Raw genomic sequence first — 15,344 nt, forward strand, 5'->3', positions numbered from 1 at the left:
AGGACACAATGAGGAGGGAAGCAGGGTGTGGCCTGACAGTGTGCATTGCATCATAGGATAGATGAGGCCCAGGACAAGATGAGTAAAGTTGGCAATGCATGCTGGGAAATGTAGCTTGCTGTGCATTTTGTGGATTCAAAGCATGAAGCCCAACCTGAATCTGTGCAGCTGCTCTAAAAATGATCACAGGTTTAGGAGTCTGGGTAGACCATCTTCATTTGTTGGGGATGAAGAAGAAAAAAAGTTCTAACATGGAAGGAATAAAAAGGACTACATAGAGCTTGGGAAAAGTAATATTGTTCTCAGGAAGGCTTAGAGGAAGAATATGTCTCTGAAATTGCTAATATAAAGTGTCAGGGAAAATACCAGGAAAGGTGCATCCTGGGCACAATATGGGATAAAGCAGCCTTTATGAAGCAAACACAGGAAGAGTCAGAAAAAGAAAACAGGCTGAGGTGAACAGGGAGCTGAATGTACGTGTACACGTGATTATCGTGAAGAAAGTAAATCAGCTTTAATAGAATTAGAATTCAGACTGAGAACAGGAACAAGTACAATCAACAGTGTAGAAAGTCAAATAAGTAGTATGTTGAGAAAAGGAAGTTCTACCAACATGCAGTCGCAAAGGACACAGAAGACAAACACGAGATAAAAAACAACAAAGATGATGCAGAAGAGAGAGACTGGGTCAACAGAGCAGAGACAACAAATGATGTGATAAAGAAACACGTCCTGAACTGAGCAGAGACCTGCCGGGGCTGCTGAAAAAATCCACCACGCTCCAGCAGTCTCGGTGGGGAGAAACTCAAATCTGGACACAGCGTGGCAACATTTTTCTTAGGCTTTTTATTACTGAAATTTCAAACACATACAAAACCAGGCAGAATAGTATAATGAACCCCTAGCTCATAAAGTTTACCAACATTTTTGAATAGCAAAAATCAAGAGAAAAATTTTCTACTCATGTAGGCAGAAAACTGAGACCTGCCTTAAAGGGAAAAAATATCAATCTTGAGTTTTGCTACAACTCTAAATGCCAGAAGATCAGAATAGATGAATGGGAGGATGAGACTGGAGGGTCCCGAGCCCAAGAGTTCAAGGCAGCAGAACACTGTCATGGCATCTGCGAGCAGCCACTGCACTCCAGCCTGGGCAACACAGCAAGATGAAGCCCTCGTATCTTTAAAATAAAAATAAATAAAGAAGGCTTGGTGCCCATAGCACAGTGGTTACAGTGCCAGCCACATACACCGAGGCTGGCAGGTTTGAACCCAGCCCAGACCAGCTAAACAACAATGACAACTGCAACAAAAAATAGCTGGGCATTGTGGCAGGTGCCTGTAGTACCATACTGGGGAGGCTGAGGCAAGAGAATCTCTTAAGCCTAAGAGTTGGAGGTCGCTGTGAGCTGTGATGTCACAGCACTCTACTAAGGGTGACATAGTGAGACTCTGTCTTAAAAATAAATAAATAAATAGGAATGATCATAAAAAACTTACTATACCACTACTAGAATTTATATATGTATCATGTTTCTCCCTCAAACACTAAAGAAGAGTAAAGGAAATGCAACAAAATAGAGAAAACACAAAAAACAGTAGGGAAACAAAAACAAAAAGCATAAAGAAAACATACTGAAAACTTAGAGACTTAAACATACAGGAAAACACAGTTTTGAAGGCCAAGGTCTGACTGTGGCACTATCTTAATCCATCCTTGGCCTTAGTTTAAGCCTCGCTGGGGGTGTTGAGAACCACTAGGCTTCTGTTCAGAGGCCAGTGACAGGTGCTGGCACCTGGGAGCCTCCCCCTCCCTCTTCCTATAACAGTGAATTCGTGCATTCCAAGTGCAGTAAACTTAAAACGGTTTCCCAAGTGGAATAAGATTGAAATCCACAAACTGGAGAAAAACACAGGGCATATTTCCAGTGGAAAGCTGGAGCATTAGCATCTAACTGATTTCTTTAGGGAGAAGTTGGTACTCAAAAGCTTTGTTTAGACAGCTGGGGAAAAAAAAATCCATGCATCCGAAATATTTTACGATGCTAGTTTTTCTCTTCTCCTGACTTCCTGTTGACTGAAAGAATTATCAGGTTTCTATCTTGGCTTTTAATCATAAAGGAAGGTGACTAGAAGTGGGGCAAATTTTCACCCAGAGCAGTAGGTATCATAAAAGAAGATGTAACAGAGAAAGCAAAGGAAGCCTCTGAATGGTTGGGAGAAAAAAGATTAAAAATGGGAATCTGAAGAGGTCTTTGGAAAAAACAAAAGCACAGCAGGAGGAGGAAGGCGAACAGCCAGAAAAGTCCTTATATACAGTGTTTTCATTTACTGGGCCCTGTCTGCCAAACCCCAATAAGGGAGGCCCAAAGCAAGTGGCTTATTAACTGACATGTTCCCCAGATCTTGCAAGGAATGAAAGCAAGATGAGTTAAGGAAAGCACACTGGATCCTGCTCTGTTCTCTTCCTTTCAATGACATGTCTCTGGATCTCTTGCCCTCATTTACATCCAAGCACACCTGTGTCACCTTTTAGGCTCGGTCCAGGCCCCACCATTGCTTGCTCTGGCAGCTCTGACTCCAGTGTCCTTTCCCAAGCAAGTCTTGCACTGACCATGCTGTGAACACTCAGCTTTTAACCTAGCACTAGAACGGGCTTTATCTGATCACAGGTGTCTGCTCAGCATTCAAACCATGTTCCTGGGATTAAGATGCACGAGCAAATGCTGCCAGTTAGAAGCACAGATACACAGAATACACTACACCCCTAAATCACTTTAAAGGTCCAGTTTCTCTCCTCTCCTGGTATCCTGCCTAAATCCCAGGCCCCCAAGCAGCACATTTCCCAGCTGTGAACGTGGTCCCGCCTGTCTTTTCTCACAGTGTGGGAGGCAGCATCTAGGCTGGAGAAGAAAGATGCCCAGCCCCTGTCAGTCAGTCACTTGCTTCCATCAAGCTGTTGAAGATCTGAGGGTCCTCAGGAATAAATCACAAGAGAACTGTATAATTTGAGCCTTGACCAAAAACCAGATTACTTTATTCACTTAAATTATAAGCCTCTCCACTAACAAAAATGAAGTGAAGCATTTCAGATCCAGTCTGTCTTAGTAAGAACACCAGAGACAGGTCTGGGAGCCAAAATGCATAGATGAGAAACAGACAGATAAATACTCAAGAATCTTCAGATTTCAGCCCAGCTGCCCAGCGTGTTTGAAGGGAAGGGAACATTAAAGAGCTTGCAGAAAAGCCTCTGAAGCCAACATACTGCCCGGAAGACCCAAGGACGTGCTACAGTAGAGGAAATGCTCCAAGTCCACAAATTATTTTTGATTCAGAAAAGGGACAGAAGAGACAACAGGGCGAGGGTCAGAAGACAAGGAGAGGGTAAGCCAGAACAACCTGTGGACGTTTGGTATGCTGCAGGTGATGCAGGCCTTCCTGCCCACAGAACATTTAAATAAACCCTAACAGAGTTTCACTTTAATGAGATTTTGATTTCCATCAACCCAGCCTGGCACTTCTTAGACATACCCATTATATTTTTATCAGCATGTGCCAGGCAGCTGCTATAGCTACTATCAACCTCGAGAGCCCTGAGAGTCTAAACAAACAGATTTTGTGGCAACACTCCCAGAGCCAATGTATTCTCTTATCCCACTAGCTTGAGAGTCTGGAATTCTATTTTAACTGCAGGCAACTATGATGGTTTGCATGCAAGAAGTAATTCAATTTTTCCTCCAGTGTGTGGCATAGATTTATGACACATGTAGATTGTTTTGAAACTTAAGGGGCAATATCACATCAACTATAACTTTTAGAAGGGTTAAGAAGATGAGGAAAACAAATTAGTCGTTGTGATGTCTCATGTTCCTTCTGCCCTCCAACTTTCAGCTCAGTTGCTTTTTTTTTTTTTAATTTTATTAAGTCAAATACACATAGGTCATTCAGCTCAGTTTCTTGATGAAAACAGCCAAAAAGAAGGGAGGACAGGCAAATGGGGGGGGTGGTGGAGGGGGCAAGAAAGACACTGCCTCCAGCTCCGATTATGGGGATCCAGAGCTCACGGGATGGTCTGCTGTGAGTTGAACAAGGAACCCCAAGCAGGGGAAGGTGCTGTCCACCATGAGAAGAGCCATCCTCTCCCCTCTGCTCTGCTCTTAGCTGGGTGGCCTTGGGCAAGTCACTCAGAAGCTCTGAGCCTCAGCATGTTGTCAGAAGGATGGGTGTAATAACACCTACTCCATAAAAACTCCAGAAAACACATAGCAAAGGCTGAGCTCAGGAAATGAAGGTGGGTATTACAGAAAGAAAAGCAGTTTACCCACACACAGTTTGCTTCCAAAAGCCAGAGGTCCCTTTATCTTCAGTAAAATGGAGGGCCAAGGGCATCAGAGGAAAGCAGGACATATAAATATTGTCACTCATAACTTCGCCTGACTTTCCATCACCTCGGTTGCCTCATTTCCTCCTTAATTAAGTGAGCCCTGGGCAACAAAGCGTAACCAGTCTTCTGTTGTTTTTTTAATTATAGTGCTTATAATTATATATGACACGACCAACCTCAAGCTGTTTTCACCTTTATCACCGAATGTCATTTTCACTAATATCTTTATATCTGCTTATTGATTAAATCCTCCAAAAATGATCCAGGTAATAAAACACTCAAGAGAGTGTAATATTATCTCTGACTTCTTGATTAAAGAACAAGAAATGCTCCAAGTATGTATTTCAGAGAAATTCTCACATAAGTCCATGCCGGGACAGGCATGAGGTTGCTCACTGACCACCTCCCTCCATTGACCACTTCCTTAAGCTGACTTAGTTTTCATAGACCAGACATGCACCACATGTATGTATCAGTACAAGAGACCTAGTTCCTTATGCTGACTGGCTCCATATGTTGACCAGTTTGTTACAGTCTCTTGAGTGGTCAACTTACAGAGGGTCTACTGTATATGCATACTCTGGAAGAGATGAATGGAGAGACACTTGGACCAAAGGATAGAAGGCTGGATGGTAGAGAAAGAGATGGATTTAAAGGAGAGAGACAATAGGACACACACACAGCCTGGGCAGTATTCGGTCCAAACACTGACATGCCCACTGGAGTCTTACCGGAGGCCCCTGGCTTGTGGCTGGGCTGGCCAGCCTGGTGCACGCTCTGTTGTAACAAGCTGAGGCACTCCCCAAGGCAGCTGAGGGTAGCAGCAGAGGTCGCTTTCAGGAGCAGCAGATCCTGGTCCAAGGCAGTGAGGGGGCCAGACCCTGGCAGGGACTCAATGGCATGTACGAGGTTCTTCTGCTGCCCTTCCACCTGGTTCATCATCTACAACACAGAGAAGACAGCAAGGAGGTGAGGGTCGGGAGTCCTCCTCTCACCAGGCTGGGGAGCCAGCACCTAAACCACAAACTAGGTGCACGGGTGTCCAACCTGTGGCCCGCAGGACTATTTGTGCTTATCTGTAGTGTCAGATATCATGAAAAATATGCATGGACCTTTTCATTGCTAATCAGCTTTCATTAGTGTTTGTGTATTTAATGTGTGGCCCAAGACAACTCTTATTCTTCCAAAGTGTGGCAGAGAAGAAAAAAGGTTGGACACCCCTGTATAGCAAGGTGAAGGTCAGCTCAGACAATGCTCAGTGCACATCAATCCCTTGATAGGATATCCAGTTCTGGGTGAAATCTACCTAGCCAAATCAGTCCAAAGGCACTCTAATCAAAAGAGAATTTTAGAACTTCAGAGACCACCTGGATGTATCTACAGATCTTCTGAAAGTAAGTCAATAATAAACACATTAAAGGTAGTCCTTACAATCCCCGTAAAGTTCTTTTTCTATGGAAAGTTATCTAAGATGGTCGATGTACCATGGTTTTCCCTCAGAGCAAGGTTTAGCTTTTCCTCCAGCTCCAATCTTTACCTCTTTGGCAGTTCTATTCAAAGATCAAGAAATAGAAGCAGAATCTGGGGCTGGTGTTTGAACTAGTGAGAGCACAGTGAAACCAATACCGAGCACCCACCCCACTCCATCCCACGCAAAAAAACCAACAAACAGGACTTGACCTTCATCACCCCATGTCGGAAGTCAGGAAGAAGAAAAAAAGCAGGAATTATAGGCTTAGCCCTACTCCAGGCCTCAAGCTATGATGAGTAACAATATTGTGTGGCCTGGCTTCAATTTTTAAGCTTATTGCAGGACAAACAGGAGTCTACAAATCAAAGAGAAAGGAACTCGAGAGCTAGGAAAGGACGTTAATGGTTATCTTGTGAAGTTCTTCCCCTGCAGGAGCTATAACTTATCTTATTAAACAAGATGAGCGCTCAGCACCACATCTAGCAAATAGTTGTTCTGAGAAGTGGAGGAGCTCAGCAACTGCCCGGGGTCACAGCACTGGATGGCATCAGAGGCAGGAACAAGCCCCTGTTCTCTAGAAGCTGCTCCACTGTGTTCTTAAGCTTTTCCACGGAAGCTGTCCTTAATCTGAAGCAACATCTCCTACTTTGTCACTGTCATCCCTGGAGGATCCTTGTTACCATCATGACTTCACCAGCAGGGAAGAAACAATAATTCTGTAACGACTGCTGGACTTGGACACCAAACTCATTCTAGGCTCAGCCTTTTAAAAGAAAAAATTCCTTTCAAAATCAAATACCTGCAATTTCCTACCATTTTGTATGGTTGTCTGCTTTAAAAAAAAAAAAAAATTACCCTTTGCAATCCTACTTACCAAACCAGGTACCACTACTTCAAAATGAAGTTGTAAAAAAGATTAATGTTAATAACCATGTTGCACAGACAAGATTTGGACTCTTCTCCCCATAATGTGTACACCCATCATTTGGACACGCAAATTGTTTTTTGCAGATTGCAAAGGTTATACTTAGCCATCTGGCTCCTAAAACAGCAACTGGAACACAACACGAACTCAGGAAGTATTCATTTCTCCTTTAGGTTTTTGCTTACAAGTCACCTTTTCAAGAAACTTCCCAAACCACCTAACTTAAAACTGCATCTCCAGCCCAACCCCTGGCACTCCCTATCCTTCTTACCCACCTTTTTTTTCCTCCATAGTATTCACCACTTTCCAACCTAACTTGTAATTTACTTCTTGTTACATTCATTTTAAGCAGGGATCATTACCCATGTTGTTCACTGATATGTCCCAAGCACGGTAAGTACCTCTTGAGTGAATGAATTCAAGTCTCAACTCTTCCCCCTCAAGCGTCAAGAATCCATTTGTGACACAAAGTCTACAGAAATCATACACTTGACGAGCATAACATGGCTGAAGGATAATGCCTCTGTTACCAGTTTAGGGTTGCCAAGAAATATTGCCAGCTGGTTAAATTTAACTCCAAACAAGATGAAGTGTCTATGTGTTCATTGACAGTCACTATACGTATAACAGCTAACAGGGAAAAGCAATTTTCTAGCTATTTGTAGTAGTCAGCATTTCTACCATAAAACCTTATCTTGGAAAAATGTGTTGAAAAGAAAGGAGGAAATATAATGATGAAACATATAACACGTATGTTTTTGACTTTGAATGATACCCCAACACTTAACAGAAAAGGTGAGTAAAATCAGGCCATTAACTATATGGAATATATTCAAGCTTAATCAACAAAAAGAACTAATTATATCCCAATTATATAACATAGGGCAAATACTGTTAACTTACAAGCATACAGTATGACATAAATCTTAGGTAATAAAAACACAAAACTAGCTCAGAGGATACTCTATCAAGCAGAGGCACATGCTCAGAGGTGGCGTCCACACGTTAGCCTCTTAAAAGTACTCAACAGTATTTATTGAGAACTAGACACCAGTGCCAAGGGCTATGATGGCCTTTTAGAGGGGCACTTGGAAATGGCAGTGAGGTGGGTTTGGTGGTCATAATGATTGAGAGAGAGCTATGGCACTATGGGGACCAGGGGCACTAAGTATCTGAGTTTGGGGGAACCTTCTGCACAACAAAGAACTTCACTGTTTAAAATGCTAACAGTAACCGCCTTGAGTCACCCCTTTGTTAGAGACAGATCAATAACCAGGCACCTCGTGGTTTTCAATGTCTTTCTTGTTAAAATGAACACTAAAAATAAAATAAACCTAGAACAGAGATTGGCACACAGTAGACACCTCCTAACGATTCATTTTCTACCCTTTTTCTGTGACATGGAAACAGAACTCTGGTCTTTAATGACACAATTGATGTATTAGCTTCAATAGATTCCAAAAGAAATTGCATAAACTCTGAAAGAAATGTAAGATTCCTAGCCCTGGAGCTATATATCACAGTTATTACTGCTCTAACATTTGCTAAGACTAGGAGGCACGGCTGAAGACTTCATCAGCCTTAAGAACAAGTTTTAGCTATTTCTATATCTCTCTAATTTTAACTAAGGACATACATTGGAAGATGAATACGTGTATCATACTGAACATCTGTATGTACCAAAAATAACAACAACAAATGCTTAAAGAGGCTCCTTCCCTTTCTAGGTGCCTGTAGATGTAACAACAAAAGAGCAAAGCACAACCATCAACAAGTAGACTCACCTACAACCACCAGCCTTTAAAAAAATAGTTGAGCCACTTGCTTTAATTATGTAAGTTTCAAATCAGAGCCTAAACACTTTGTTGAAGGCACATCCATACTAATCATCCATAGTATTGAAAAATAAAGCCCCAGAAAGCACAAATCTCATTTCTTCCTGGCATTTACTTTCTGCAATTGGGCATCACCATGTTGTAACACTGCAAAAATGGGTTCCCAAATTAAATTTCAGAGAGACACCTCCAGAAAATGTCAACTCTGAGGTTGCAAAATGTAGGTCAAGTTAAACTTCACAGATAAGGAAACTTTCAGAGTGGGTGAAAAAATTCTACGGCCTGTTTCCCACAGCACAAACAATGGCATAAGCATTACAAAACCCAAGCATAAATTAATTATTTATATCCTCCTATTCATCTGAAAATGAAAAAAAAATCCAAGCAAAGAAGTTAATGTTAATAGGAACAATGGCTGCAGAAAGAGAAAGAACTCCTAGACGCTGAAACCAAGACGCAAAGATCAAAACCCAATGACACCTAATTCAACAAGTTTAGATGTGTCTAGAGGGAGGAGTGTAGGAGGCAGAAAGAGGACATGGGCCCCGTTTCCCTTGACCACATGGGCTTTTCTGAGATACACACTTCCGTGCAGTTTTCAGAGGCACCTGAAAAGTCCAGTCTCGACAGCCCCAGTATCAACAAATCCGAGCTCAGTCACTTCTCTTCTTGAATACAGAGTCCTAATTCTGGAGAGGTTGGTGGAACCTCTTCACAGGTTCCTTGATGCCTTCAGGAACTAAACCCATCTTGCCTACAAACACACCAAACAATTTGATGCCAAATACAAGATGGCTTTGGTCTGGCATTGTTCCTCACTTGGTGGAATTCGCGAGCCCTTGCTAAGTTTCATGGCTCATGGGTCAAGGGGTTGGTTATTGGTTAACTTAGGCACTTTTCCATTCGGCCAATGTCCTTACCTGGGTTTCAAAGCCTGCTTCCAGGCTCTTTAGGTCAAAACCACATAAACACACACAAACACAGAGCCTACTGTCTCCATTAATGTGACTTTCCTATTCCACTAGCCTCATGGAGCATTGCTTTAATATTCTAGGAGACCCTGCCCCAGAAATAGTTTGATTGTTCATTGCAGGAACTTCCTGAAATATCCATCAATTCTTTAATAAAAATAAGGCAGTTTGCTTGCTAAAACTCTTTATATGCCTTGCTTCAAAATCTTTGCTGTTGTTTCCACCAATCCTGAACTGTTATATAATATTGTGGTCCTACCTAATCCTAATCAAGTTCCCACATTGTAAAGGAAACTTCCAATTCTCAAATTCTGACCTTGTCTTCCCCCTTCAGAGACACAGCCAGCAGCCTGTGAAGGTAGTATTCTTCTTCACCTTGGCAAACAATACAGTCAGCTTTGTCTTATGAATAGATTGTATTGTTGAAACATATTTGAAGAACTGGCACTCCAATCTGCGATGCCCTTCCCCAAACTTCTGACTGTTGGGAACAGCTAAGTTCTAGCTTCACATCTGAGTAATCTTCTCTTCCCCCAATAAGCTGTTGACTTTTCCTACCCGATATCCTACCTTCTCCAAATACTTTCTAAGCTATGTCTCCTTTCTACTGCCTGGCACACCACACCTGGGATGATAATCTACCCAAAGTGCCCTTGAGCCAGGGTCCCAGGCCCCCTGGGGACATCACCTCCTGCACTCCCAAACACAGGAGTAGGTCAGTCCTAAACCTGATTAGGTGAGTAGAGAGAGAAGACCCCCATCTGGTATATAGATCTTCCAAATCCACATTTCTTAGTGGGGTTAAGAAAGTGACAGTGGCAATAAGGGACGAAATGAGCAGAAGGAAATGGGATCCATCTCCAATGGCAAGAGGCGTCTGGCTAAACAGATGTGATTACAAACAAGGAAGAAAAGTAAAAAGACACAGAAAGAAAATGGACAAACCAGTGGCAAGAATATAATTGTCTCTACTATAGACCCAGGGAAAGAATAAAGGTAAAAAGGAAAAGATATCCCCCAAACTGGCTAGTAGGTCTTGAATGAGCTTACTGCAAGAGTCAGCAAACTTCTGTAAAACGCCAGATAGTAAATATGTGAGTTTTGTGACCATATGGTTTCTGTGGCAACCACTCAACTCTGCCACTGTAGTTTAAAAGCAGCCAGACACAGCACGTAAATAATGGCATGGCTGTGTTCCAATAAAACTAACATTTGAATCGTCTCGCTTCTCGTGTCAGATAATTGTCTTTTCTCATTCAACTGTGATTGTCCTGGTTCTTGATTTTTTATTACATCCTGGACATTTGGCTATTAATATGTTAGCAGACTCTGGTTTCATCTGATTTCTTTCTTTTAGGCTGACATTCAACATTTTAGGTTCAGGACACAGGTCCTAGCCTACTTTTATGAACTGGGGTTCTATCGACAATCTAATTTCAGAGCCATTGTGGTAATACTTTGATCTGCTTAGTTTATCTACTGCATCTGGGGCCTCTACCGCTCTCAGCTGGAATAGAAGGAGCTTCCCCACACCTCTTACCCTGGCCTCTCAGTGAGGGGATGGAGTCGCCAGCCCACCAGCACAGGTGCTCATTTTGGCAGGAGCTCCCTTGTGATGCCCCCAGCTCTGGATTGGGGAGGAGAGTCTCTAGCCTGTAGTCATTTGTTATGCCTTAGAGCATAAAAGCCTGCCTTGCTTTCAAAGGTGTATGAGTGCAAACATCTGATTCCTCTTCTAAGTCAAAGATCACTTCATAAACAGATCTAACTGGCCAGCTGGAAGGCTGTATTATTCTGTCTGGCAACAGAATCTATTCTCCCTTTCAGAAAATGAACAGGAGAGAAGCATTCATCATTTTTAGATACTTGTCTACTTTCTGGATCCACACCCACTTTGCATTGGACTCATGGTGTCCTTACCAAGGTTGGCTATTACTAAATGACTTAAGCCATAACCCCAAATTTCTCTGTCCACCTCCATCTGTGGGAGGCAGGACAGAATAATAGAATTTTGAAGTTCAACATTCTAATGTTTGACCTTACCTTTATTATCTAAGATGAAAGAGGGGCGGGATAAAAGGGTGGTTGCAGGATGCTGAGTAGAAGGGAAGGGGTCAGTAAACAAGCGCCTTCTTCACCACTGATTGATCCGCCCCCTTCTGCCCCCACACACAAAGACACAGGTCCTGAATGTGGATCATGAGGTGCTAATGCTCTCTGGACGCAAGGCGTGCCTCCCTCCCTTGCACAACTTCTGAAACTAGAGCTTCGTTTCTTCTTTTATTTTTAAACTTATTTTTCATTTATGTATGTATTTTTAGAGACAGAGTCTTGCTCTATCGCCTAGGCTGGAGTGCAATGGCACAATCATAACTCCTTTTACCATGCTCGGCTAATTTTGTTTTATTTTTGTTTTTAGAAATGGAGTGCTACATTGCCCTAGCTGGTCTTGAACAACTAGCCTCAGGTAATCCTCCCAACTCTTCCTCTGAAAGTGCTGGGCTTACAGGCTTAGGACACCACGTCAGGCCCCAAAACCAAGGTTTCTACAGCAGCTCTTTAACGTCAGCAATCACTTCATCTTAAAACAAATAATACTCTTTCTTTTATAATGCCTAATTGTGTGCTTGCTTAAGAATCTCAGAAACTGGGCGGCACCTGTGGCTCAGTGAGTAGGGCACTGGCCCCATATACTGAGGGTGGTAGATTTGAACACAGCCTCAGCCAAACTGCAACAAAAAATACCCAGGAGTTGTGGTGGGTACCTGAGCTGTGACACCATGGCACTCTACTGAGGGCAATAAAGTGAGACTTTATCTCTAAAGAAAAAAGAATTTGGGCGGCGCCTGTGACTCAGTGAGTAGGGCGCCAGCCCCATATACTGAGGGTGGCAGGTTCAAACCTGGCCCCCGCCAAACTGCAACAAAAAATAGCTGGGTGTTGTGGTGGGTGCCTGTAGTCCCAGCTACTCAGGAGGCTGAGGCAATTGAATTGCTTAAGCCCAGGAGTTGGAGGTTGCTGTGAGCTGTGACGCCATGGCACTCTACCCAAGGTGATAAGGTGAAAAAAAGAATTTTAGGAACTAGCATTGATCAATAAGTACAGAACCCAGATTGCCAGTTCCCCGTGGAGGAAAATGCTGAGCAGTTAACGTTCAATTCTGATGCGGTCTAGCTGATGCCAGCCAGACCACCCCTCGGCCCATTACTCAAGATAACCATCAGAACAAGAGCCACTGACCTGCACATAGCCAGCCCTGAACATGGTTTCCTAAGCCCCTTTCCCCTTTCAAAACCCTTTAGGCTGCCTGAGGGTCTTGAGATGGTCTTTGTGACATTAGTCCACCACATCCTTAGGTTGTTGACTCTTAAGTAAACCTGCTTTTCCTTCCACCAACTGGTCTCTCAAGTTTGGCTTGTAAATAACAGGTACCCAAACCTGAGTCTGGTTGAGGCTGCAGTCTGTAGCCAGCAGAGTTTTGCCATGGTTTGAACCAAAAATACCTTCTTTTTCTTTTTCTAACACAAAAGTAATACTAATCACAGAAAAGAATAATCAAATAGAAGAAAAATATCCATAATATATCCCATACCAGGGATAAATGTCAAAATCTCAGCATAGGAACTTACAAAATTTTTATGGTTTTGGTTTTTGTGTGTGTGTGCATGCCTTTCTTTCTTTTCTTTTCTTTTTTTGATATAGAGTCTCCCTCTTTTCTCCCAGACTAGTTAGTGGCATCATCATAGCTCACTGTAACCTCAAACTCCTGGGCTCAAGTGATCCTCCTTCCTTAGCCTCCTGATTAGCTAGGACTGTAGGTGCCTCCTAGTGTGCCTAGCTAAGTTTTATATTTTTGGTTGATATAGGGTCTCACTGTGTTGCACAGACTGGTCTCAATCCTCCTAACCCAGCCTCCCAACATGCTGGAATTATAGGTAGGAGCTGCCATACCTGGCCAATTTTTAATGTATATATCCAGCTGACCCTTGGAAACATGGGGATTAGCAAAGCTTATTCTCCTAAATCAATAATCTACATATAACTCTTGACTCCCAGAAATTTAACTATTAATAGCCTACTGTAGACCAGAAGCCTTACCAATAACATAAACAGTCAATTCACACATAGTTGGTATATTATATGTGCTATGTACTGTATTCTTACAATAAAGTAAGCTAGGCAAAAGAAAATGTTACTAAAAATCATAAAGAAGAAAAAAAAATATATATATATATATTATTCATCAAGTGGAAGTGGAGTGTCATAATCCTTGTCATCTTCAAATTGGGTAGGCTGAGGAGGAAGAGAAGAAGAGGAAGGGCTGGTCTCACTATCTCAGGGGTGGTGGAAGGAAGGTAGAAGGAGGTAGATCAAGGATCAAGGAGGTAGAAGGGAAAACAGGAGAGGCAGACACATTCGGTGGAACTTTTATTGAAAAAATCCCATGTCTAAGTGGACCTGCACAGCTCAAATTGCTATTGTTCAAGGGTCAACTGCACAGCTATCCCTCAGTATCTGTGGGGAACTGGTTCTAGGATCACCCCTCTCAGATACCAAAAATCCATGGATGCTCAAGTCCCTTACATGAAACGGCCTAGTATTTGCAAATAACCTATGCACATCCTCTCATATACTTATAAATCATATCTGATTACTTACAATACCTAATAGAATGTAAATGCTCTGTGGAGAGCTGTCATCCTGCATTATTCAGGGAATAATAAGAAGGCAAAAGCCTGTATGTGTTCAGTACTGACACAACCATCCATTTTTTCCCCTAAATATTTTTGATCTTTGGTTTGTAGAATCCATGGACGCAGAACCTGCAGATATGGTGGGGGGGGGGCTGGCTGTATGTACTTTTACTTTTCATGAAAATGGTTACACACCGTAGTAATGTTTATAACCTTTTTGATTTAATATACCATGTTCATAAATTTCTATAATACCATTTAAATAGTACAGAATATTCCATCACATAAATATGCCATAACTCACTGCCCAATTCCCTACTGCACAGACATTATGATGATGTCTCACTTCTCTACAACAAATTACAACTCAATAAACTTCTCTGCAGCTCAATCTTAGCATAACTTTTTAATAATTTTCCTGGAAGAGGAATTGCTGGACTTAATGTTATTGAACAGTTAAGAATTTTGATAAATACTGTCAGCTCACCACAGAAAAAAAAATTATACCAATTCGTATTCTGTCAGTGGTTGTGTAAGTTGGCCTCTTTTTTGTCATTCTCCATTATCTTTTTTTTTTTTTCAGTTTCTTGCTGGGGCCAGGTTTGAACCCACTACCTCTGGTATATGGGGTTGGCGCCCTACTCCTTGAGCTACAGGGGCCACCCTCCATTATCTTCTTAAAAAAATTTTCAAACATAGAGAAAAGTTGAGCCATACCACCACTTAGAGCCAGTTATTATTTTTTTTTTTTTTTTCAGTTTCTTGCTGGGGCCAGGTTTGAACCCACCACCTCTAGTATATGGGGTTGGCGCCCTACTCCTTGAGCTACAGGGGCCACCCTCCATTATCTTCTTAACCAACTTCATAGGCAAAAAAATCAGTGTTTTAATTCATTGTTCACGCTTTTGAATAAGGCAGGGTAAAGAAAGGTTAATAATAAATTTCCATAGCTGATAGAGAAAAGAGAGACAGAGAAATTTAAGACCAAAGAGAGAGTCAGGGTGTGTTCTCCTTTGTACGGACAGAGGAAACCATGTTGACACCTGGAGTGGGCATGATGGCACC

At 42.2% G+C, this 15,344-nt stretch overlaps 1 protein-coding gene across 2 annotated transcripts in view; it reads right to left on the bottom strand.

Moving 5' to 3' along the window:
- The window catches only part of OSBPL10 (oxysterol binding protein like 10), a 306,798-nt gene that overhangs the window by 64,826 nt on the left and 226,628 nt on the right, over positions 1-15,344 (bottom strand). For both annotated transcript variants that reach the window (XM_003781767.2, XM_003781766.3), the window contains one exon: positions 5,115-5,325. In XM_003781767.2, the coding sequence (XP_003781815.1) occupies positions 5,115-5,325 (211 nt within the window). The remainder of the gene's footprint in view (positions 1-5,114; positions 5,326-15,344) is intronic.

Source organism: Otolemur garnettii, unplaced genomic scaffold (genome assembly GCF_000181295.1).
Source record: "Otolemur garnettii isolate 467f Iridium unplaced genomic scaffold, OtoGar3 scaffold00002, whole genome shotgun sequence".
Classification (NCBI taxonomy): Eukaryota; Metazoa; Chordata; class Mammalia; order Primates; family Galagidae; genus Otolemur; species Otolemur garnettii.